This window comes from Pseudonaja textilis, chromosome 1 (assembly GCF_049901715.1).
Source record: "Pseudonaja textilis isolate UNSWEBS1 chromosome 1, rPseTex1.2, whole genome shotgun sequence".
Classification (NCBI taxonomy): Eukaryota; Metazoa; Chordata; class Lepidosauria; order Squamata; family Elapidae; genus Pseudonaja; species Pseudonaja textilis.
Window position 1 is genome coordinate 70,137,603 of NC_141990.1, and position 23,828 is coordinate 70,161,430.

Consider the following 23,828-nt stretch of genomic DNA (forward strand, 5'->3'; position numbering starts at 1 on the left):
TGATAAAATAAGTATCAATAAAATTCTTAATTGGTATAAGATGGATAAGATTTTTGGGGGGCTTCATTACATGTACTGTATATTGGGTACCATATTTGGTTAGTTTTTAAGAAGACACATTGTCTCCTTGCTGATTTTAATCTCGGTCTTTTACTGGGTTAGGGGAAAAAAACTATACATTTCTTTACCCAGGCTAAAACAATAGCCATAGAACTTAGATTTAGGTACCACTTTATAGTGTTCATTTATTTATTTATTCATTCATTCAAACCTGTTAGAGCCACCCAACTCTGGTGGATTCTTTGCATAGTGGATATCAATTGTCCTTTGCTGTTTTTACTCTTTGTTACATTTCATGGTTTCCTCTAGAGAAGAGCAAGTGGAGTCCTTCTTACAATTATACGCAATTGATTCTTTAGAAGTGTGTGTGCATATAAAATTACACACACGCATACACACACACACATATTATAGAAGTCCTCTTCCATATCAAAATCCTCTGCAAATCAGATTTTTCAGTTCTGTGCCTTAACATTTATCTTTTCAGACTCTAATTTACCTAATGCAAGAAAGGGATATGGCCCTACAGCTTTGAACAGAATAGCTCGTTGATCACAGATTGCAAAATAAACCATATACTATAAAACAATTTTCAGCTACTTACTAAATAAACTTCTCTTTTACAATATTAGAATCTGGAATAATCTATCAAAATGAACAAACTGAAGATAAAGAAAGTTAAGCAGTTTAATTTGGTGCTGGCTACCAATTTAAGTGATTTTAAAGGTTTATTACATAAACTTGTGAATGATCTGTTTTTCCATTCTATTCATTTTAGTATCTCCTTAAATATAGCATGCCTCTTACTTAACATAGTAGAGAACTAATGGGAGCAGAGCTTCCATCCTATTGTTTGTGCTTTTGAATTTCCCAGATATATCTGATTGGTTGCTGCTGAATAACATAAAAAGTTGGACTAGATTGGCAGCAGGTCTCTTTGTATGTCGTTCTATCAACTTCTGGGAAAAGTAATTTCACCAATAAGTAAGTGGATAAGAATCACAGAGATCTAGAGGCTGAAAGCAAGCAACAGAATAGTTGAAATATTGTATTAGCATTAAGACAATCAAAGCTAGATATTAAAGAGATTAGGTTAAACTGGAGAACTGGTAACAAATGAATAGGATATTTTTTTAAAAGAGAAGTCTATTGTCCCAGAAATAGAAGGCAGTAAAATGCATACAAGAGATATCTGAACAAGACAGAGTATAGAACAGTGATGGTGAATCTTTTTGTTGTGGTGTGACAAAAGCGTGCATGCCAGTACCCACAATGCAATGCACCCTGTCCCCCCTGTGCATGCATTTGCAACACCTCTGCCCTGCCCCCTTACCTGTACTGTGCATACACGTGCCTCCCAGGTGATTTTCATCCCGTTGGAGGCCATTTTCGCCCTCCTGGAGGTTTGAGGGAAGCCTCTGGAGCCTCTGGAGGCTGAAAAACGGGCCTTCTGGAAATACCAGAAATGCCCATTTTTAGCCTCTGGAGCCTGGGGGAAAGGCCATTTTTGTGCTCCTGGAGGCTCGAGGGAAGCCTCTGGAGGCTCAGGAGGCTGAAAATGGGCCTCTTTTGTCCCAAGGCTGCAGAGGCTTCCCTCGAGCCACCAGGAGGGCGAAAATGGCCTCAAACGAACAAAAAATCAGCTGGGAGGCGCATGCATGCACAGTGCAGGTAAGTTTGGCTGGGGCTCGCATGCCCGCACAAATGGATCTGCGTGCCACATGTGGCATGGGTGCCATAGGTTCACCATCACGGGTATAGAATTTAAGAATGAGGACTAAAGGTCAAAAAAGAATGAGAAGGAAAACCTATCTGGACTGAAGCTGACAGTAAAATCAAAGAGACAGAAAAGGAGGAAAAGGAAAGATTTAATGTCACATTTCCTACAGACTCAGGTTATGAATCACTTTGCCATCAATCCATACAAGCATAAAGGAAAAGACAGCAGATGGTTCATTTAATACTTATGATATTGCTACTTTTCAGCATCATTAGTGGACATCATTCATCATATGTAAGTGCTTGGCCCAATACATTTATTAACTTTGATCTCTGGGGTGGGGTGGGGGGGTATGAATTAATGTAATCATAAATTGACTTTCAAAGGTCTGGCATTTTTCTATGGTAGTGGTGTCAAGACCTTTTTATTCAGGAAACAAAAATACAAGCAAAATATTTTCCCAGGTTGTACATGGAACGTTTTCTCTGTGTCTTTCAGATGGCTTTCTAAGAGAGAAAAAAGAGGGTGCATTGACAACAGGAAAAAATGAAAATCATGGTTCCTGCAAACAGGAGAAAACCGAGATGGAAACTCAGGATTGTACTAATGTTAATCCAGTGATGCCAGAACCAATAAAGTTCACTGCCCAGTAAGAACTGTGTTCTTATTTTTCAAGTATGCAGTAATATGTGTTGGCCATATGCCTTATGAAAAAGTTCACGTCAAGTTTCATTTGCTCTATTTTCTTGGTTTCATGAGAAATTGCTAGGGTGGGGCAGAGAAAGAATTCACCTGCTCCTTTTGAAACTCTCTCCCCCCACTTTTTTTTTCTTATTGATATTTTGACAAGTTACCAGAGCACCAGACAACGACAGATTATTTATCGGGTAACTTCACAGCCAGACAGTTCCCTCTTGCAAGTCATAAGTGGCCCTGAAGCATCGGTGCAAGAAGAGATGTCAGTGGATGCAATGCACATCTATTCCTTCATAGATGGAAAAGGTAACCTCATATGGAGGAATTGGGAAAGCTTTTCCTTTGGATAACTCACTTAGGTTTCTGTGTGCATGTGGATTAGCTTCTCGGACTCATGTATCTGAATAGGTCCCAGGATTCTATTGAGGCATGGCAATTAGAGATCTGTGATAGGTTTTTTAAATGTATAGATCCTATACATTTAAGGTTTGGAAGGTTATCACCAACACTTCAAATATGCCCCATACACAGTCCAAGTATGTATGTGTGTATGTGTGCATTTATTTATTTCCCACATTTATTATTTTTACAAATTACTCAAGGGGTCAAACATGCAATACACCTTCCTCCTACTTTCCCCACACAAAAAATACCCTTTTCATAGCCTCCTGGCACAGTTCCTAACTCTTCCACTTTATTTTGCTCCATACTGTCCACCATTCTCTCCTCTCCTCTCAACTTCTTTGAAGCTTTCTTTTTTTCTTCTTTGTTTCTCCCTTTGCAATTTGGGTTCCAGATGCTGCAACAGCCATCCTTGTTCTCTGCCTTCCTTTCTTATTCTATTCCACAAATTCTCTTTTACAGCATTTAAATGTGCTGTGGGCAATAGCTACAGAGATTTCTGCACTTTCCTTTGGGATGAATGTCAGTGCCACCAGTACCCAAGACCATCCAGATTCTAATCTTTACACATAGCATAGCACCCATCCATACTCTCTTAATGAAACGTGGACTTTCTGTCTTCCCTCTAACATTTTCCCAATTCCAGCTCAGTCTATGAACTTCTCTCCTTCTAGCTTCTCCCTCAACCCACCTCTTTCTTTCAGAGTTAAACTCTGGAACTAAATTTTAATAGCCAAATCTAAGCTTTAACAAACTTGCTAACACACCCACCCTTTCAGATGCCATTGTTCTGATTTCTCCATGGCTGATGCAAAGTTACAAGAGGATTGTTGCCAAGGCTAGGGCTGTGGCAAGGAACATTTTAAAATGATTGTGTTGCAGCAGCTACAATGGTGCTGAAATTTGTCTTATCAGATAGAGCTGAGAGAATGCAAGTCACTGACAAGGATACCTTAAGATAGGATTTCTATTTCTGGAAAGCTGGCCTTCTAATTTTATAATTTCTCAGTTATAAAGCTGAGTGCATGGCAGATCATTGCTCAACAGAATATGTCTCCTTTTATTTGAAGGAGAAATGAGATCCTTGTACTTAAGGAGTCAAGCAGAAGGAAATATTGAAAATTCACCCATCTATGATTGCATCTCCAATACTCAGTAAGTAAGCTCCTCGTGTGCTGGATTTCATTTCTGGAATGGTTGCTTGGTTTTCCAAAATTAAACACTGGGAATATCATTTTCATGAAATATCCATATGTGAATGACATAGACTCTGTTGTATAATTATTTAGATATTTTCTCCTTAAAGCTCTGTATTGTGTTCAATAAATCATAGTATTTCTCCAACTTCTAATTATAATTGCCAGTGTTTGAACTTAGGACTTCTTACTTGCAAAACGGGTTATCTAGCACTCGTCTACTCTATTATGAAATTGAACTGATATCTAGGATAAAAGTAAAGGACTAAGTTTTATATGATATCCTGTAAATAATTTAACAAATATCTTAATTTTATGCCAGTACCACATTCATTCTGTATTTGCAAATTTTTCCTGTGATATAAGTTACTGTTGCAATACAGGTAATCTATAGCATAGACTTATATACCACTTCACAGTGCTTTACAGCCCTCTCTAAGCGGTTTACAGTCAGCATATCGCCCCCAACAATCTGGGTCCTCATTTTACTGACCTCGGAGTGATGGAAGGCTGAGTTAACCCTCAGCTGCTCAGAATCGAACTCCTAGAGTGAGCCGCTTGTAGTACTGCATTCTAACCACTACACTGCCACAGCTCTTATAATAAGTATAATCCCACCTAATAGCAGAAGAGGACTATTTTCCTCATGATTTGGTGCGCATATCAAACTTGAGTTATGCCTTCTTGAGGAGGATATGCCCTACTGTCTTTTTCAGTGAGAATAACAGCACCCCCTAATTCAAAGGTGCATTTAGCACAGCATTAATTTCAGCCCGTGTAGAGACCTTTACCAACCAGGACGCATAATTTGGGCCAAATCTGAAACGTTGTCCCCCAGTTCAGAAATGGGAGGGGTTGTAGGAGAAGGCATGAAAGAGCCACTTCATGAATATTCCTTGATGGGATGGAAATTAGGATTTCTTTTGTGTTTGTGAATCAAATATGTGTGGTTTCAGTCAGCATTTCTTAAAAAGCATTCTTTAGGGACAAACATTTTTTTCCATAATTACATAATTATGTGTCAAGATGCTTCAGTATATTAACATTTTATCATCAGTAGGTTAGCCAAAGAAAATAGAATTCATTTATTGGACTTATATCTCATGTTTCCTTCAAAGTGTATATATAGGCTCCCTCTTCTAATTTTCCCTTCCAACAATGTCCCTGCATGATAGGTTGGACTGCAAGAATAATTAGCCAAAAGTCTGCAGTGAGTGTTAAGAGTAGACCTGAACCTGGGTCTCCAGGTTGTTAGTCCTACATCTTAACCACTATATCACACCGGTTCTCGGTTAATTTTCTAGATCCGTGTTTCTCAATCTTGCCAAATTGAAGATGTATGGATTTCAACTCCCAGAATTCCCTAGCCTACCCTAGATGGGTGGTGAATTCTGGAACTCCTGTCTGGGGAATTCTGAGAATTGAAGTCCTCACATTTTCAAGTTGCCAAGGATGAGAACTCTTATTATAGATCAGTCTTACCCTATCTCCGTGATGGCGAACCTATGGCACGCATGCCACAGGTGGCACACAGAGCCATTTGTGTGGGCACATGAGCCCCAGCCAAACTTACTTGCACTGCGCATGTGTGCGCTTCCCAGCTGATTTTTGGCCTGTTTTCGGCCTTCCAGAGGCTTGAGGGAAGCCTCTGCAGCCTTGGGAGGTCGAAAAACAGGCCCGTTTCGTCACTTCTGATATTTCCAGAAAATCAGCTGGGAGGCGCACACATATGCAGTGCAGGTAAGGGGTGGAGTGTGTGTGTTGCGCACGCATACACAGGGGAGGCAGGGCACATTGCATTGTGGCTGCTGGCACACGTGCATGCTATTTCACACGTACGTGCTTTCGGCACACCACAACAAAAAGTTTCACCATCACTGCCCTATCTGGCACCATTCAGATATGGTTGGGATTACAGTTCCTTGAATTATTGATTAATGTGACCTTTGTCTAAAGCAGTGGTAGTCAACCTGGTCCCTACCGCCCACTAGTGGGCGTTCCAGCTTTTATGGTGGGCGGTAAGGGTTTTGTCCCCTACTTTATAAATCACCATTACTGTGGAACTGGTGGGCAGTTAGAGAAAATTTTACTACTAACAGATACAAAAGTGGGCGGTAGGTATAAAAAGGTTGACTACCTCTGGTCTAAAGGCTCTGGGAACTGGGAGGAGAGGATTGCACAAGATCAGATCATACCATGTGTGTCAAATAAAAAGGAAAGTAAATGCAAAAAAAACTTTGCCACATGGTGGCAGTCAAAATCTTTTTAACAGAATAGTCAACTCTAGGGCAGATGTATCATTTTAGGTCATAAGGAAAAGAACAAGGGGGAAAAAAAGTATTTATCTCATCTTCCTAGCTTCTATTTTATTGATTTCTTTTTCATATTAGACACCAGATTGCAAGTAGTCTAAATAGAACGTTAAATAATATTAAAAGTTGTGTTTGAGGTATAGTTGTAAACTATAGATCTCAGCTGATTTAGAATCTTAAGCTATTCTGAAAATTGCAATAGTTAATATAAGATGCAGCTGTTTTAACAGACTAATTAGCCAGACAATCTCTTTCAATTACATCCACAAAATTCCATGATTTTTAATTTCATACACAATGTAAATGGGATGTCATAGAATACAATTCTATGCATGCTTACTCATAAACCCCATTCTTTTCAATGATACTTTAGTCTTTAAAATGTTTCTCTAAAATTGCCATAATTAAAACTTTACTTGTGCTGTTTCTTGCATTATTTGAGACCAATATATTAGCTAAGCTGACAAATCACATAATTTTACCAGAGCTGAATTTGAGTTGGTTTCTATGTCAGGCATTCTAATTTTCAACTAAACATTTGAAGAGTACTTGTGAATCAATAATAATTCTGTACATTATTACAGAATTAAGAATTAAGAACTCCCAATGATTTTTAATTGTATTAATTTGATTGCATTTATTGGATTAATAATTGTATACTATTATTTTATATTATTTCTATATTCTTGCAGTTAGCCAATTCGGTTATGCACAGAAACTCACTAGAAATCAAACTTTATGTTTCATTCATGAAACAGGACTTGTTTGGTTTAATTATTATTTCTTTCAATGGTTGAATCTACAGCAACCAAAAAACTAGGGTGACATTTTGCCAGCCTATAGTTTGAATCAATTCTATATTGGGTCTGAACCCAAAGGCCTGTTTGATTGATGGGTCTGCTTCTTTTTTTTTTTACCTTGAAACCTCTAATAAATCCCAAAGGTATAAGATAGAAGCAGTTTAAAAAAAAGTATGTCCTACCTCAAAAAAATCCGCTGCTTTGCCCTTCATGATTGTTTGGATAGGCACCTATACAGCCTACAAATATTGATCAAACTATGGAATTATTGTTTAAGCTGTTATCAAGTGTCACAGGTGTCATAAGCAGTGACCTGGGAGGAACAAGAGAGCTATCTGCATAATTCTAATGTCAGCTATTGGCACATTTGTAGAAGGAATTTCAACTCACTCATATTGCCCTTCTGAAGTTGAAAATTGGAATAAGATTTTCCCTGAATCTGTGGGGAGCCTCCAGATAATATAGTCTGTCTCTGAAGCCTCTTGTTTTTTCTCCATAGATTTGGGGGTGTCTGGGTGGGTGAGTGGGTATCAAGATGGTAGCTTTGATCTCATGGTTGCATCTTATCATCTTGACTTTTCTTTATCACCCCATCCCAGCAGACACTCCAAATTGTTATTAATCATATACTTTTTAATTAATTCTACTCTTTTTATCTCTTTATTTTTATGCGTACAGTGAAATCCATTTCAGCTCCTCTAGTACAACTACCTCAGAGATCCAAGAAGCATCTACTGGAGATCATGGACGAAGGGCACGGCAACAACAGTTCTTACTGATGCTGGCACGCGGAGCTCTTTCTGAAACCCACCGGGTACCATGTAACATTTCAGTACCTATATATTTTAAAAAAAATGTGAATATCTTCCAGTCTAGCTATATAAACTTGCACCTTTCAAATGAGGTTGGTGTAAGCTTGTTATAGCATGCAAATGGAAGAATAGCTAATTTTCCACTAAGCATCAGCTATTATACTAAATTTTATGTTGACAAAAAGGGTTTTTAAATTTGATTTGATGAATTTTTTTTAAAGGAGCAAAAGAGTTAAAAAACAACTTTGTTCTGAGAAATTTTATTGTATGTATGTATGTATAGTATGAATCTCCTTTAAGTAAGTGTTGTCTCATTTGATTGCCTGAATAAACCTGATCTCCAGGCTTCTAGCCTAATGTCTCTTAACCACCACACCAAATTGGTTCTAAATAAAATAAGAAAAATACTTTCCCCAGTATTTCCAAATGTAATGCCATTTGTGTTCAGATTATAGGCAACACTTAAATGCCACACACCGAGCTACCTTGGGGGACTTAGATTGTTTTGCTCTAGTGTATTTCAATTGATAATTTTATAAGGGCAGTAAAAACATCCCAGTATTTGCCATGTGCAAGAAATTAGGCAAGACTGAATATACTCAAGTTTACCAAAAAAAAGTTAACCTGTAAGAAAATAGTGACTATGATCATTGTTTGATTATACCCACTTAAAAAGAAACAAACTATCAAATTGTATCAAAGCTCTATCTTTATACAAAGCAGTGCTATGAAAATGATATACAATTCTTTTATTTTTAATTTCATGTTGGAAGCATTTTAGCGAAGACCTTGAGGATTCTTCATGCTCATCAGCTCAAAGAAAAATTAATAGACAGTTTTACAAATTTATTGTTTTTCCTGGCAAATGGATAAAAATCTGGTACGATCGACTTACCTTGCTGGCATTGCTGGACAGGTAAGTTTCACACTGAGACACAACATTCACAGAAAGGTTGAACTTATCCTGTTAATTCATAAAATGTTAGCATGTTTCTTGTGTTATTTTTAATTTTTAAATCTCTACTCTCAATGGGCATTAATCAGTATGAATTTCAGATTTGTAAATGTGTGTTTGATACACATGCTTAATACCAAAGTGAAAACTAATAGCTGTCCTCCTCCAAATGATACATAAAGTATGACAACAGCCTTTTCTTACATTTGGACCTGCCCTACTTGTAAGTAAAACTAAGGATGTATTTGAATCTTAAGGCAAATGGAAGACTTAAGTGGGGGTTCTAAACTCCAGCAATCTTGACAATGCAGTGTAACTTCTTTTCAGTCTCCTTCAATAGGTGCTTTTCTCTTCAAAATCAAGCTAAAAGAACAGGAAAGGAGAAGAAAATGTCTGCCATGTTTTTCAACCTCGGCAACTTGAAGATGGATGGACTTCAACTCCCAGAATTCCCTAGCCAGCATAGTACAAATCTAGAGTTGGCTGGGGAATTCTGGGAGTTGAAGTCCACCCATCTTCAAGTTGCCGAGGTTGAGAAATGCTGGTCTAAGGAAAGAAGCTGCAGGGTACTACTTAAAAGTCAGGGAAAGGATTTGCATTTCTCTTGATTTGGACTGCTTCCCTATTTTACATGTGATGAGACAGATCGGATTAAACAAAAATATCTGCTTCTGTCTTATGTTATTGAAAGCTTGACCTAGTCAGAGTTTTAGTTACCCTTTATGTGATCTATAACCCAACCTTTAAAAAGTCTTCTTGGCTGAAAGAATTCACATTGATATGAAGGTTTGTGAATCTTAAATCATGATCCATGCATTACTATAATTTCTAAGCAACAACAGAAACGGAAAGGCGGATCTGTTAAATTACATGTTGGATATTAGATGGTGCATTTTAGTGGCCCTCTCATTTGCATTCTCTCTGTAACTTTAGGAATGAATTCCTGATAGTTCTATAACATTAGAAGAGACATGAGAGTGAGGATATTTTCAATGGCTGCAGATAAATTGGGGCTTCTGACCTCTGAAGAGCTATTTCTTGCTAATCTATTGTTAATCCAGGTTTTATTTATTTATTGAATTGATTTACAACCATTTGTATGCCACTGATTGTCAAGAGTCTAGACCCTGAAAGATAGATAGATAGATAGATAGATAGATAGATAGATAGATAGATAGATAGATAGATAGATACTGTAGATGATAGATAGAATTTTGGTTTTCACTGTTGACTCCTTTGTATCAGTTTTACAAAATTGCACTTTTTAAATATTTAAGTTTACTTACTGGTTTTGTAACAGAAAAATTGTCAGTAAGTCCATTTATTAAGTAGTCTTTTTTCAGAGATAAATATTCTGATCTCTGCAAAGAAAATAATTAAGCCAGTTAATTTCTGCTAGTTGCTTTGACTTGGCAATCTTTAGCTTGTGTGAAGATATTTTTCTTACCAGTAAGACTACAGAGAATGCCATGCACACCAGGTAAAGTTGACCCCATGGGACCATGGGGCCTTCATAGGGACATCTTGAAAAAGTGAAGTACATTTATGACAAATTGATCCAGCTTCAATTTATAAGTCTATATGGTAGATTATAATGGTACATTTATTATTATACTCTGCTTTTGAAAATACATCAATGTGTTATTTTTACAGGACAGAAGATATCAAGGAGAATGTTTTGGCAGTTCTTCTAGTAATCCTTGTTTCTTTTCTTGGCTTTCTAATCATGAACCAAGGTTTTTGTAAAGACATTTGGGTGCTCCTGTTCTGTCTTATCATGGCAAGCTGTCAGTACTCTCTTCTAAAGGTAATGTATTCTTTTATACATGTGTTTTACATTGTCTAAATGTATTGTTTTTATCATGTATTTTATTTTTTGGTTATACTTCAACTACTTAGAGATGTATTGTCACAGGAAGCTGTACATTAGAGAGACAGAAAGACAGTCAGATAGATAGATGAGAAACCCCTTATTTCTATTTGGACTTTTGTGGTAAAATCCAATAGCTAACACAATGAATTTTGCTTTGTCTTCAGAGTGTTCAGCCTGATCCTGCCTCACCTATACATGTAAGTTTCAGTTACCACATATATGCTTTTATTATTTGTGTTCCTTGGTCAGTTGGTGTGGTGAATTGTTGAAAGTCGAAATAAATTCATTTCTCCAGGATGTTATTCACTTTTCCATCTTGGAACCTAATACTTTATCATTAAAAATTTATCTGCTCAAGCACATTGCTCCCACAGAGTAAACAGCAGAGCTGTGCATAGCATTTTAATAAGTGCTCTCCTTCCACAGCCTGTTGGTGTGAGTGAAACAACAAGGCAGCCGGGTCTTTGGCATAGTGGCTTCAGTTACTTTCTCAGATCATTACCACATACATCACACATTACCACACACTCTTTTGCTGCCAATTATGCAGGTTTCTAGAAATGTAAAAGGTCATTTTTGCACTGCACTGTTAATGTACTGTGGTAAAAAATAATTGTGTGGTGTTAGTGGCCTTTAATTTACATATTTATTCTACAAGTTGATTGATTTTTCTAATTTATACATATATATGGCTTATACGATTACATAAATTATATGTAATATAATTTAAAATATGTACCAATGCATATATAAATTTAATATATTATTGCACACCAAAACAATTAGACAATTTTCCCCCATGCTATCACTCTGTTAAACAACTAATTTCCACAACAATGTCTTATGCCCTAAGACAAGGGTCTTCAAACTTGACAACTTTAAGACTTGTGGATTTCAACTCTCAGAATTCCTGTGTTAACATGACTGGAGGAGGAATTCTGGGAGTTGAAGTCCACAAGTCTTAAAGCTGTCAACTTTGAAGACCCCTGCCCTAGGATATCAAACCATGCGACAGGGCTGTATCATTGCTATTATCCTTCTCATCTTTCCTATTAACTAGTCCTTCAGCATCTCATGACTATCATTTTGTTGTTTAGATTTTATGATTTATGTTGATTGCTTTTGTTTAGTATCTTATGACTATCACTGATTGTTGTATCTATATTTTATGATTATGATCATAATTTATCACTTGTTGCTTGCATGTAAACTGAGAGCTTATGCACTGGAGATAAATCCCCTGTGTGTTCAATCATACTTGGCCAATAAAGAATTATGTTCTATTCTATATACATGTATGTAATCTTAAAACAACCTCCCCAGCCTAATCAATTTTATATTTAATACAGAAATTGTTACAGGACTGTAGGTTTAAATCTCACCTGCATTTTAATTACTTTTCTCAATCTCATCTTTCAGACATTAATCATATAATGATATTTTAATTGGTCATGTTTCTTATAGTGCCACAATCTCATGTCTCCCAAAATACAGAGATACTAGAATACATCTCTCTGAATCCTCAGTTTTATAGATATATTATGTGATTATTAAAGTATAAATTTATTTTATATTGAATCAGACTGCAGAGTGCTGGAGGACTCAATCTGCATATGCCTGTCTATTGAATTATGTCTTTTCTCATCCTTTACCGAAAACATAATGCAGTATTGTATTAATTAGCAATACTGCAAAATTTGAATCCACAGAAAGACACAGGTTTAGGCTTCTGTTGTAGTGAGGCTTCATAGTCCCAACAGTTATGATATAATTTATGCCTTAGTATGAATTTTGCTGTTTTATTTTTGATGCAAAAACATTTGCATTGTTCTTCTATTTCTGATTATTTTAGGTTTCTCGAAAATTTATTATTTACACCTTGCATTTCAGCTCACAGTCTGTTCTTAGGCTAGTTTGCTTCAACAAAAGCACAATACTTTTAAAATTGGATCAGTTCCATAATGAACAACGGCAACCTATAAGCAGAAATAGATTTCAATTGAAGATATATTGAGAGCTATAATTTCCCAGGACAGGAATATTAAAAATGTCAAAACCCAATTACTGTCTAGCTCACAGAACTCAAGAATTATAAAGCAGAATTACTGTTAAACTATGGAAAAGGCAGAGAAAAAGGCACTGAGTTTAAGCCTCAAAGGCTTTAGTATATGGGCAATACTCTTAATTGTTAGAAGGCAATAAATGATTTAAAATAATTCCAGTCCTGGGGTACAGTGAAGATCTCATAGTAGACATGCCGTACCATGTCAAATTTCAGCCAAGTTTGAACCAGCTAAGGAGGGATCTTGGTTACCAAGATTAGCCTTCCCCCAAATATTTTATAAGGGAAAATGGGTTTGACTAGTCATTTGAAATCTGAAAGGATTGGACCAGGGGTGGTATTCTACCGGTTCGGCCCGGTTTGCTCGAACCGGTAGCTCCGAGGATCATCTGTGAGCAAGCCGGTTCGCTCCGACAATCAGCTGCTGGGCCCACCCCAGCTCTTTCTGACCTTTATTTCCTGGTTTTGAAGCTCAGCTGCTTTGCATGGCACAGTGGATTGCCATGAGTCAGCTGTTGAACACACAGGGAGAGTGCAGGATTGCAAGAGAAGGTCAGTATCAAACCCTCTGAGCGCGTGTGAAGCACACGTTTGGTGCAGGCATGCATGAAGCATGTGAGTGCACGCAAAGCCACGCCCACAGAACAGGTGGTTTAAAAAAAAGTTGAATCCCACCACTGGATTGGACTATCGTGCCCAATTTGAAAGGTTGCTCTCTAAAATTTAATTTGTACTTTACTCTTCTTCTTCATTTCTAGACTAAAATATGTTTGGCAAAGGCAATTAATACTTTGTAGATAGTTAACATCAGTCTTGCCCTGGATTTGTGGGAAAAAGACTAAAAGCATCAGAATGGTTAGTGGTAGGTCAATTTATATGTACATATGTAATCTATTTTATTTTACATTTTTATTAAAGTAGGCATGGTAAGTGTTTTACTGAATTCCATATTTCACAGAATTTCATTAGAACTATCAGTGTGAAGGTTAAAGCCGTTGTGTAAACATCTAATATTCTCTGAAGTTCACAGCTGCTAAGCATCATGCCAAAAATCCATTAAACTAGGACAGAAAAAAGAAGCCTAAATTTTAAACCCCTAGTGGGGGTTTAAAAGGTATTTAAATCTTTTCACTGGTAGGAACTGTGGTGTATGATTTCATTCTTGTCAACAGTAAAAATTCTAATCTAGCCAAAACATATTTGTGAATCTTCTGTTGAGCTGAACTCAGGAACTAATTAAGCCATGCAGAGTTAACAGACCTATAATTCACAAATGAATCTTGGTCAGGGAATTTTGACAAGGGTAACCTGACACGAATACAAGGAAACACAATTGCAAGGAAATGATTTTCTTCATCTTTATGGCCTTAAGCATTAAAGTCTAGTTAGGGAGGCTTTCAGGTAATAGAAGAACTATATTTAATTTGTTTTGTTTGTGTTAATCATGTGAGAGCCATACAATTTTAATGTCAGTGTTCCAGAAAACCTCAAGTCCAATAAATAACTCCGAGATAGACATGTTCTCAAAGTCTCCTTTTATTAGAGTAGTAAAGTGGCACATCTGGGAAATCCCAAATCTGAAAGTTCCGGGTTTCCGTCCAAAAAGTAAAAAATTACAAATCCACCCCCTTCACCAATTATTCCATCACATGCCCCAATCGCCATCCGTCCCAACTTGAGACATCCCCTCAACCACTCCTCAGCCAGGTGCAGGAATAAAATGACCTTGACTTTAAAGAAGAATGCTATTATGTCTAACCACATACGCTCCACGAAATTCCCCCTCCCATTTTCCCAGGCTCAAGAATGTGGCAGCATGGAAGCTTCTGGTGCTAATATGGCTTTCAAAGCTTAAATTAAAATACAGGCAGATCTCCTGAATGTTGGAAAACAGAGCAACTATTTCATAATACAAATAGATTTCATAGTGTCAGACCCAGGAGAAAAGTCACACCATAGTAGTTTTTCCTTATTGGCCTTTTGAACTTTCCGGTAATTAGGTCATTTCCACCACTTCCCTCAAGCAGCCAACATTTTTCTGATATTGCAAGGCTATTTAAAAAGAGCTGCTAAGAATAATGTCATAAGAATCTCCAGAGTTTGAGGAAGTACAGATGCACTGAGATGATTTTATTTTCGATCACTACATATCACTCACTACATTTGTGATTCTCAGCAGTTAAGATCTATCTTATTTAGCAGACCTTGGGTCATGGGGTTTTATGAACCCACTAATAAATGATTATTTTAACATTTGTATTTTGGTTGCTTGCTATTTGATTCTTTTACTTCTGTACAATGTCCTGAATCATTTGATGATTAAACAATCTTACAAATCCAATAAAGAAGATTAAAACTTACCAGTGAATTCTGATCAGTGTAGGTTAAGTGTTCTATTATAACATGCATTGTATAGATGGCTATCGAAATTTTGATGTAGAGGGCTTATTTGGATTTTCAGATGAAATGAGATTCTAACATCCATTTTGTGGGGTATGCAATATGTATGTAAACATTGAAACTTATTGAGTTTGTGCAGAGTTAGTTATGCATTTAAAATAATTTTAGGCTGATATTAAATATCTTTTTCTATTAACTTGCTTTTCTAGGGCCACAACCAGGTGATAATATACAGCAGGCCTATATATTTTAGCATATTGTGTGGCCTTATTCTATTACTAGATGCAGGATCTAAAACCAGAAATTCCTTCATGTATACTGTTTATGACCTGAAGATATCACCTGAAACATTTCAGGTAATCAGGGACCATGTAATAGGTGAGTTACTTGTGCAAAAATACAGTTTCCCAAATATTCTTCTCTTTCAACTACAACTACAAATACAAATTTTGGGGGGGAGAAAATAGGAAAAAATGTTGTAATAATAGGTTTACCAGCCCTCCAAACTAATGATTTCTTAGTGGATGATTATGATATTTCTGGAGTAGCTATCTGAAATCTGTTATTTAAGATAATTAACAGTCATTTCTGCATCACAGATAACAGATAAACAGATCATCAGAGTTGGAAGGGACCTTGTAGGTCATGTAGTCCAACCCCCGACCCAAGTGGGAGGCCCTACACCATTTCTGACAGATGGGAGTCCAATCTCTTCTTGAAAGTCTCAAGTGATGGCGCTCCCATAACTTCTCAGGGCAAGGTGTTCCATTGGTTGATTGCTCTCACTGTCAGAAAATTTCTCCTTATTTCCAGGTTAAATCTCTCCTTGTTCAGTTTCCATCCATTATTCCTTGTCTGGCCTACAGGCGCTTTAGAAAATAGCTTGACCCCTTCCTCTCTGTGGCAGCCCCTCAAATATTGGAAGACTGTTATCATATCTCCTCCTTCTCTTCACTAGACTAGCCATGCCCAGTTCCTGTAACCATTCTTCATATATTTTAGTCTCCAGTCCCCGAATCATCCTGGTTGCTCCTCTGTACTTTTTCTAGTGTCTCAACATCTTTTTGTAATGTGGTGAACAAAACTGGATGCAGTACTCTAGGTGTGGTCTTAGTAAGGCTTTATAGAGTGGTATTAGTGTCTCACTTGATCTCGATTGTATCCCTCTGTTAATGCAACTTAGGATTGCATTATTCTATTACACAGTTATATATTAATACGTGTATAATATATATTAATAGCTTAATATGCACTAAAAGGTGAAACATAGTGGTAACTAAAATTGCCAAGAGATGATCTGGTGGGAGAAAAATGGCTCCTCTCTCAGTCTCCTTCTTCTAAAAGAAAAAGCAATCAGAGAGCTATGTTGACGGGGCCATTGGGAATTTGTAGAAAATTGTGCTTCAAAGTTCTCCCAGATTGTTTGTTCCATTTCCTGGGCAAAACATAGTTCTGTTTCTGATAATCTGGCCTACAAACAACCATATGCTACAAGCTGGCATGGTGATATTTTTATTCCAATCTGTTGTACCATACATTAGAAAGCAACATCCAGCTTATGACTCCTGCCGTAAGTTTTCAAAATGTGTGTGTGTATTTTTGGGCTTTTATCTATCTAGCACATAGTTACAGTACTAAGATTGTTCCTTCCATGTTGAAGGGTGGCTTAGGATAGCACAAGTAACTTTTGAGAGGAAAAAGCCACCCAAGCTGTTTTATTTTTGGAGAGATTCAACATTCTTGATATAAAAGAGTACATATATTTCAAAGGAAAACAATGGAAGATTTTAAATATCTCAAAAGGAAGAATAAAGATGTTTTAGAGTAAAAATCAGCTTGAATGCCAAATCATGGCTATATGCAGGGATTCCATTCTACACCTTTTCTTCACAAACATCATTCATTATTCATTTTGTTAGAAAATAGCTTGACCCCTTCCTCTCTTGTGGCAGACCCTCAAATATTGGAAGACTGCTATCATGTCTCCCCTGGTCCTTCTCTTCACTAGACTGATATTGGTGTCAGGAACAAAATTTCCTGACACCAATATCCAAGGATAAACCCACAAATTGCAGGATGTAAAAAGTAACCTTGTTGCCAGGCTATGAAGTATGTTTGGCAAAACTTTTTATGTTTCTGCATCACTTTGAACATGGTGCAAACCTCTCTATCCCATATGCCAAGTCTGTTGCAATCCTAGCTGCTTGTAATATTTTATCTCAATTAGATCAAGAGCAACAAGATTAAGAGATTGTCAGGTTCTCTAAGCTACGCAATAAACTGCCACAGTCAATTAAGTTATATGAAACAAAAGCATTGTGTAATTGTTGCTATTATAGCTCCTTTATGCTCTAGAGAATGAGTTCAAGCAGAAGCAGAATTTTTTGTGGCTTGCCTGATGTTTTATGATTATTTTATGAATATTATTATTTTTTTGGCGAGTGACCAATTTATTTGTTGTTCTGTCTCAAGAAGTTAAAATTTCTTACTTGCTTCAAAGTTAGATTCCTCCTTTTAATTTCTCAATTCTCCATTTTATCAACTGCTTCAGCTTATTCTGAAAGACAATGATTTATTCCCTGTAGCATGACAAGGATCCCAAAATAGCTAATACATTCAAATAGTAAGATCAGATTGAATTTCTGGGGTAAGAATACTGCTTGGTGTATGTGTCATGTGAATAGGAATTTCTGTCCCCACCTAGAAAGACCAATGGAGGATCATTTTTCATTTGAGGCCAAGTGGTGGGAAGAAAAACCTGTCCAAAGAAAGGGTGAGGAAAATGGATGCTCCTTGCATTATGAAGGATTATTATTTTTTTCCCCCAAAATACAAGAAGCAGCAAGGAATATGATAACATTTCCTGTGTACCAGCTGTCTTCTAGCACTTTCCACAATGTTTGTTTGTGCAACTGTCGGGGAGGAGAAAAATTAAGCTGCCTCTTCACCAGTGGTGGTATTCGACCGGTTCCGCCTGGTTCTGGAGAGCCGGTAAGAGTGATGAGCAGCAGAGAACGAACCAGTTCTCTCCGCTGCTCTGCTGACTGCTGTTGGGCCCACCTGTCCACCCGGGCTCCCCTACTCACCTTTATCCGCTGAATTTGAAGCGCAGCTGCTTTGCGCGACACAGAAGAGCGCCGTGCGGCAGCTGCTGAAGTGATTGGGAGATCTTGCAGGAGGCAAGGTAGAATGCATCTGCGCCTGCACAAATGCCTCTGCCCTGCGCAAAGTGTGTGCATGCGTGCAAAACGTGCCCACCAAACCACGCCCACAAAGCCGGTGGCAACAATATTTGAATCCCACCAGTGCTCTTCACACATCTTAGCTGTACCACACATTTAATCCCTAAAGTCCCTGGAGAAGATGTTGCTTCCTCTCTTTTCTTTCCACAGGTGAACAATTTGGGAGGGAGAGAAAGTGAAATGTCTGCAACCTTGGCATGGCCTTATTAGCAGAGGTGGTATTCAGCAGGTTCTGACCAGTTCTGGAGAACTGATAGTGGAAATTTTGAGTAGTTTGGAGAACCGGCAACTCCCACCTCTGACTGGAGATTTTAAAGTATCCTTCCCCTGCCACGCCCACCAAGCCACGCCCACAGAACTGGTAGTAAAAAAAATTGAATCCCACCACTGCTTACTAGGAATTTCTTTTGACATCTTTTTTTCCTCTTTAATGTTTTGTTTAAGCATGTACCTATTTTTGAATTTATGACTATAATCTGTGGTTACCAGAATCAATGTCTGTCTGTCTAGCTATTAGCTATCATTTATATTCTGATACTTTCCTGTTAGACTGAGATTGTAACTCCTAGAATTTGTTTCATGTATGGAATTCCAAAATTTTGGCTGGGTGTTAAATTAAGAAGACTGGTGCTAGCCTCTTCCTTGTTAATGGTCAGCTCTTTATTTTCAGGTCAAATTAGCTTTTTTCCATTTTTTTAAAAGTCAAATTAATTTCTCATCCTAATGATTCCCTGATTGCTGAGGAATGAGCTTTTGACACTAGCAGATGTATTTGAGATATTTCCCATGGTTGCCTGGTAACGTGCTGATTTATCCAGCATACCACTCCTTGCTAAGAAATTACTCTTCATGTGAACTGAATTCCAGAAAACATTAGGGTGGACCTACAGCGCACAAGTGGAGTTTTGTTCCCTCGGAATTAATGAATTGTAACCCAACACTAACTTATCTCCTTGAACTCTGGATCCAATTTTACAGCTTTCTACTGTTTTTGAATAAAACTAGGGTAGATGGATCCCTGATGAAAAATATTTCATAGGATCTTGAGTCAATAAGTATGAATTTCTGTCCAATATTGACGTTCTTGTTTTCTTTTTATCTGAGCCACATCTGCCTGTCCTTTCCCTCCAGAACTGCACTCTAAGAGGATTCTGGGTCATTCTTGAGCGGAATGTGTTGATATCACAATTGAAAAATGAAGCAGAAAGGGTATCACTTATTTATGTTAGTTTTTCTCCCTAAATAGGGCCTGGGAAAAGATCAGTGAGGAAGGAGAGGAGTATAATAACCACCACTGATAAAAAGTTTCTATAGAGGTGTGACCCAATAAAGATTCTTGAAGCTAGCAGAACAGCAACATCTCAATTTTAGAGACTTTGTTTTAGTAGACTTAGGCTGCAACAGGCAAAACGTGTCCACGAGTGGTTTGTTTCTCTTCATGTATAAAAACCCTCTTTGCCATTTTACATCAGAATAAAATTCCATCCATTGTGTAGATGACCCGTAGAATATGGAGAATATTTTACACATGTGGAGAAACTGATTCATATTTAACACACCATCTGCATAATAGGATATCTCTTTCCCCATTACATAAAGAGATTGATTTTGGGTACAAAATGAATAATGAATGATGTTTGTGAAGGAAAGGTGTAGAATGGAATCCCTGCATATAGCCATGATTTGTCATTCAAGCTGATTTTTACTCTAAAACATCTTTATTCTTCCTTTTGAGATATTTAAAATCTTCCATTGTTTTCCTTTGAAATATATGTACTCTTTTATATCAAGAATGTTGAATCTCTCCAAAAATAAAACAGCTTGGGTGGCTTTTTCCTCTCAAAAGTTACTTGTGCTATCCTAAGCCACCCTTCAACATGGAAGGAACAATCTTAGTACTGTAACTATGTGCTAGATAGATAAAAGCCCAAAAATACACACACACATTTTGAAAACTTACGGCACGACTCATAAGCTGGATGTTGCTCTCTAATGTATGGTACAACAGATTGGAATAAAAATATCACCATGCCAGCTTGTAGCATATGGTTGTTTGTAGGCCAGATTATCAGAAACAGAACTATGTTTTGCCCAGGAAATGGAACAAACAATCTGGGAGAACTTTGAAACACAATTTTCTACAAATTCCCAATGGCCCCGTCAACATAGCTCTCTGATTGCTTTTTCTTTTAGAAGAAGGAGACTGAGAGAGGAGCCATTTTTCTCCCACCAGATCATCTCTTGGCAATTTTAGTTACCACTATGTTTCACCTTTTAGTGCATATTAAGCAATTAATATATATTATACATGTATTAATATATAACTGTGTAATAGAATAATGCAATCCTAAGTTGCATTAACAGAGGGATACAATCGAGGTCAAGTGAGATACTAATACCACTCTATAAAGCCTTACTAAGACCACACCTAGAGTACTGCATCCAGTTTTGTTCACCACATTACAAAAAAGATGTTGAGACACTAGAAAAAGTACAGAGGAGCAACCAGGATGATTCGGGGACTGGAGACTAAAATATATGAAGAACGGTTACAGGAACTGGGCATGGCTAGTCTAGTGAAGAGAAGGACCAGGGGAGGCATGATAGCAGTCTTACAGTATTTGAGGGGCTGCCACAGAGAGGAAGGGGTCAAGCTATTTTCTAAAGCGCCTGTAGGCCAGACAAGGAATAATGGATGGAAACTGAACAAGGAGAGATTTAACCTGGAAATAAGGAGAAATTTTCTGACAGTGAGAACAATTAACCAATGGAACATCTTGCCCTGAGAAGTTATGGGAGCGCCATCACTTGAGACTTTCAAGAAGAGATCGGACTGCCATCTATCAGAAATGGTATAGGGTCTCCCGCTTGGGTCGGGGGTTGGACTAGATGACCTACAAGGTCCCTTCCAACTCTGATTATCTGTTATCTGTTAGGGGACACCAGTTACCAATATAAATATATAAAGCATTCTTCTTGTATAAATTGTTTGGATTCAACCAAATCTCTTTTTTCTCCCTTTCTCCCCCTCCCTATTTCTGCCTCTTCTCTTTCCATTTCTAATTTCAGGATTTTTATACTGCTTTCCTGTGATTTCTCTTCTTGGTCTTTTCCCACAAATCAACACATTCTGTATATATATCCTTGAACAGATAGATATACTGGCTTTTGGTGGTTCTGGTAAGTACTATATATGGTTATATGTAATATCCAGAATTGGTTGAATTTAGGTGAGAGTGTTTATAGTTGCAATTTCTGTTCATTTCAGACTGATAATCTGCCTCTGCTAAATTTTGTCTTGTCCACATACTTATTCAAAGCATGACAGTGGCCTTATCTTTTGCATTTGTTCACTTTAGGTGACAGACTGCTGTTTCTTGGGGAAAACGATGTGGACTACAGCAAACAGTTCTGTAGCAATACAATTGGAGCCATGCTTCTTTCAGAAATTGATCATATGCAATGTCTTGCTAGTAGTTCATCTCTATTAAATGCATAGAGTAAATCATTTACTCTATGCATTTAAATCCCTTTTTTATTCTAGCATTAGTGAGTTTTGGACCATAATGATGGTTATCTCAGCCCAGGACCTTTTTGCTGTCTTAGGAAGCTGCATGACCTAAGAGTTGTGCTTTGGCAGCCTCAGAATGCGTGAGAGTCCATTGTTCTTCCAAAATGTACATTAACTTTTCAAAACATAGACACAGAATTAGAATTTAAAATACAGAAAACTGAATTGCCCAGCAGTGTTGGGGCTGGCAGCTAGACTGCTTTCTAATGATGGAAAACATAAGATAGGTAATAGTTACTAGTGGCCTTAAGCTCCTTGGAACATAAAGAAGTGCAGCAATTGGGTAACTGAGATATGAGGGCTAACTTCCAGTAGCACACCCTTACTCCCAGCCCCAAAACACCAAAACTTGCATGATATCACATCTGCAAATGCCACCGCTTTATATTTGCATTGCAATGTCATATTCAAGTATTCAAGGATGGAGCTTACATTGTGATGGATATTACTCCATCTCTTTCTAATCACCTGTAAAAGCCTACCATGAAAAGCCTACATTATGATTCTTGATTCTTAACGAATGTACCTTTCTTTATGTATACTGAGAGTATTTACACCAAGACAAATTCCTTGCATGTCCAATCACATTTGGCCAATAAAAGTATTCTATTCTATTCCATTTGTCACTAACTTTTCCTACCCATTTATCAATGGAGAATACGAAATTGCATTTTCTCCCACTGTTAGGTTGTGATCATTGCAATGGTAGCCTGTAATTAATTGCAGACTGTTGCTATGCTTGCCCCGCGAATAGTGAGAGGCCTTTACAAAACATTGAGGCCAACGTCATGGCACTTGGTGGGAATTTGAACTTCCCAAAATACATGAGACCAGTTCAAAATGTAGTTTCAAATCAAGAACATCTGCAATTTAGGCCACCAATGTTTAGAATAAAATGTTCTGTTTTAGTAAACTTTATTTTCCCAAAATTCTTGCATTCGGCATTCAATTACATTGAGCAAGTGGATACGTTTTCTGCTTGCTGATTTTTCTGTAGCACGTGGCAGCTGTCAAGCTAGGGTTCCTTGAAGTTAACCAGTTCCTCCGGTGCTGTGTATTATTTTACTGGGTCTCAACGCAAATGTAGCATTTGTGGTCTTGTTTAACTTGTGTTTTGAGGCTGGTGTTCTTGTATTTCTGCATCCAGTAATTTATCTGATTGAATGACCTAATTTGTTTTAACACATCTGGGCAAAATGGCCTTTCTGATAATAGGACGCTTTTACCATTTTGATTTATCTTACAGTAGTTATAACCAGATACAAAGTAGTGAATGTTGGTTTCTGTATTTCAGCTGTTGTGGGAATGTATTCTTCACTCTACAGTATTTCTCGAAGCTTTATTGCTGTAATTATCCTGTACACATTCTGCTTCAATGCAGTTAAGGTAAGGAGGAGTGATTCTGATAGCAAAATGGGCTAGAATTCCTCATGACTATGATATTGTTTTCTCCTTTTTTTCCACATCTAGGAGCTATATGAATGTAAATCTAATTTGCATTATTTTTCCATCCTTATAAAGGGAAGGTCTGCCCTGGAGAATGGGGAGGAAGTAGATAGCAGCATTTGTTGTAAACATCATGTTTTATGCATAATTTTAGCTGCAAATAAGAAATACATTGATTGTAAGAAATATATTTTGAGACTTTGGAAAAAGTTCAAAACAAGAAAAGAAGTATATAAATCCAAATAAAGCAATCCTTCAGACTGATAAAATCTCATAAGAGG

At 37.4% G+C, this 23,828-nt stretch overlaps 1 protein-coding gene across 4 annotated transcripts in view; it reads left to right on the top strand.

Moving 5' to 3' along the window:
- PCNX2 (pecanex 2) overlaps window positions 1-23,828 on the top strand; it is a 98,910-nt gene that overhangs the window by 16,303 nt on the left and 58,779 nt on the right. For all 4 annotated transcript variants that reach the window (XM_087937519.1, XM_087937526.1, XM_087937511.1 and 1 more), the window contains 10 exons: window positions 2,279-2,429; window positions 2,631-2,782; window positions 3,949-4,033; window positions 7,865-8,000; window positions 8,772-8,914; window positions 10,607-10,760; window positions 10,991-11,023; window positions 15,498-15,666; window positions 21,600-21,710; window positions 23,396-23,487. In XM_087937519.1, the coding sequence (XP_087793645.1) occupies window positions 2,279-2,429; window positions 2,631-2,782; window positions 3,949-4,033; window positions 7,865-8,000; window positions 8,772-8,914; window positions 10,607-10,760; window positions 10,991-11,023; window positions 15,498-15,666; window positions 21,600-21,710; window positions 23,396-23,487 (1,226 nt within the window). The remainder of the gene's footprint in view (window positions 1-2,278; window positions 2,430-2,630; window positions 2,783-3,948; window positions 4,034-7,864; window positions 8,001-8,771; window positions 8,915-10,606; window positions 10,761-10,990; window positions 11,024-15,497; window positions 15,667-21,599; window positions 21,711-23,395; window positions 23,488-23,828) is intronic.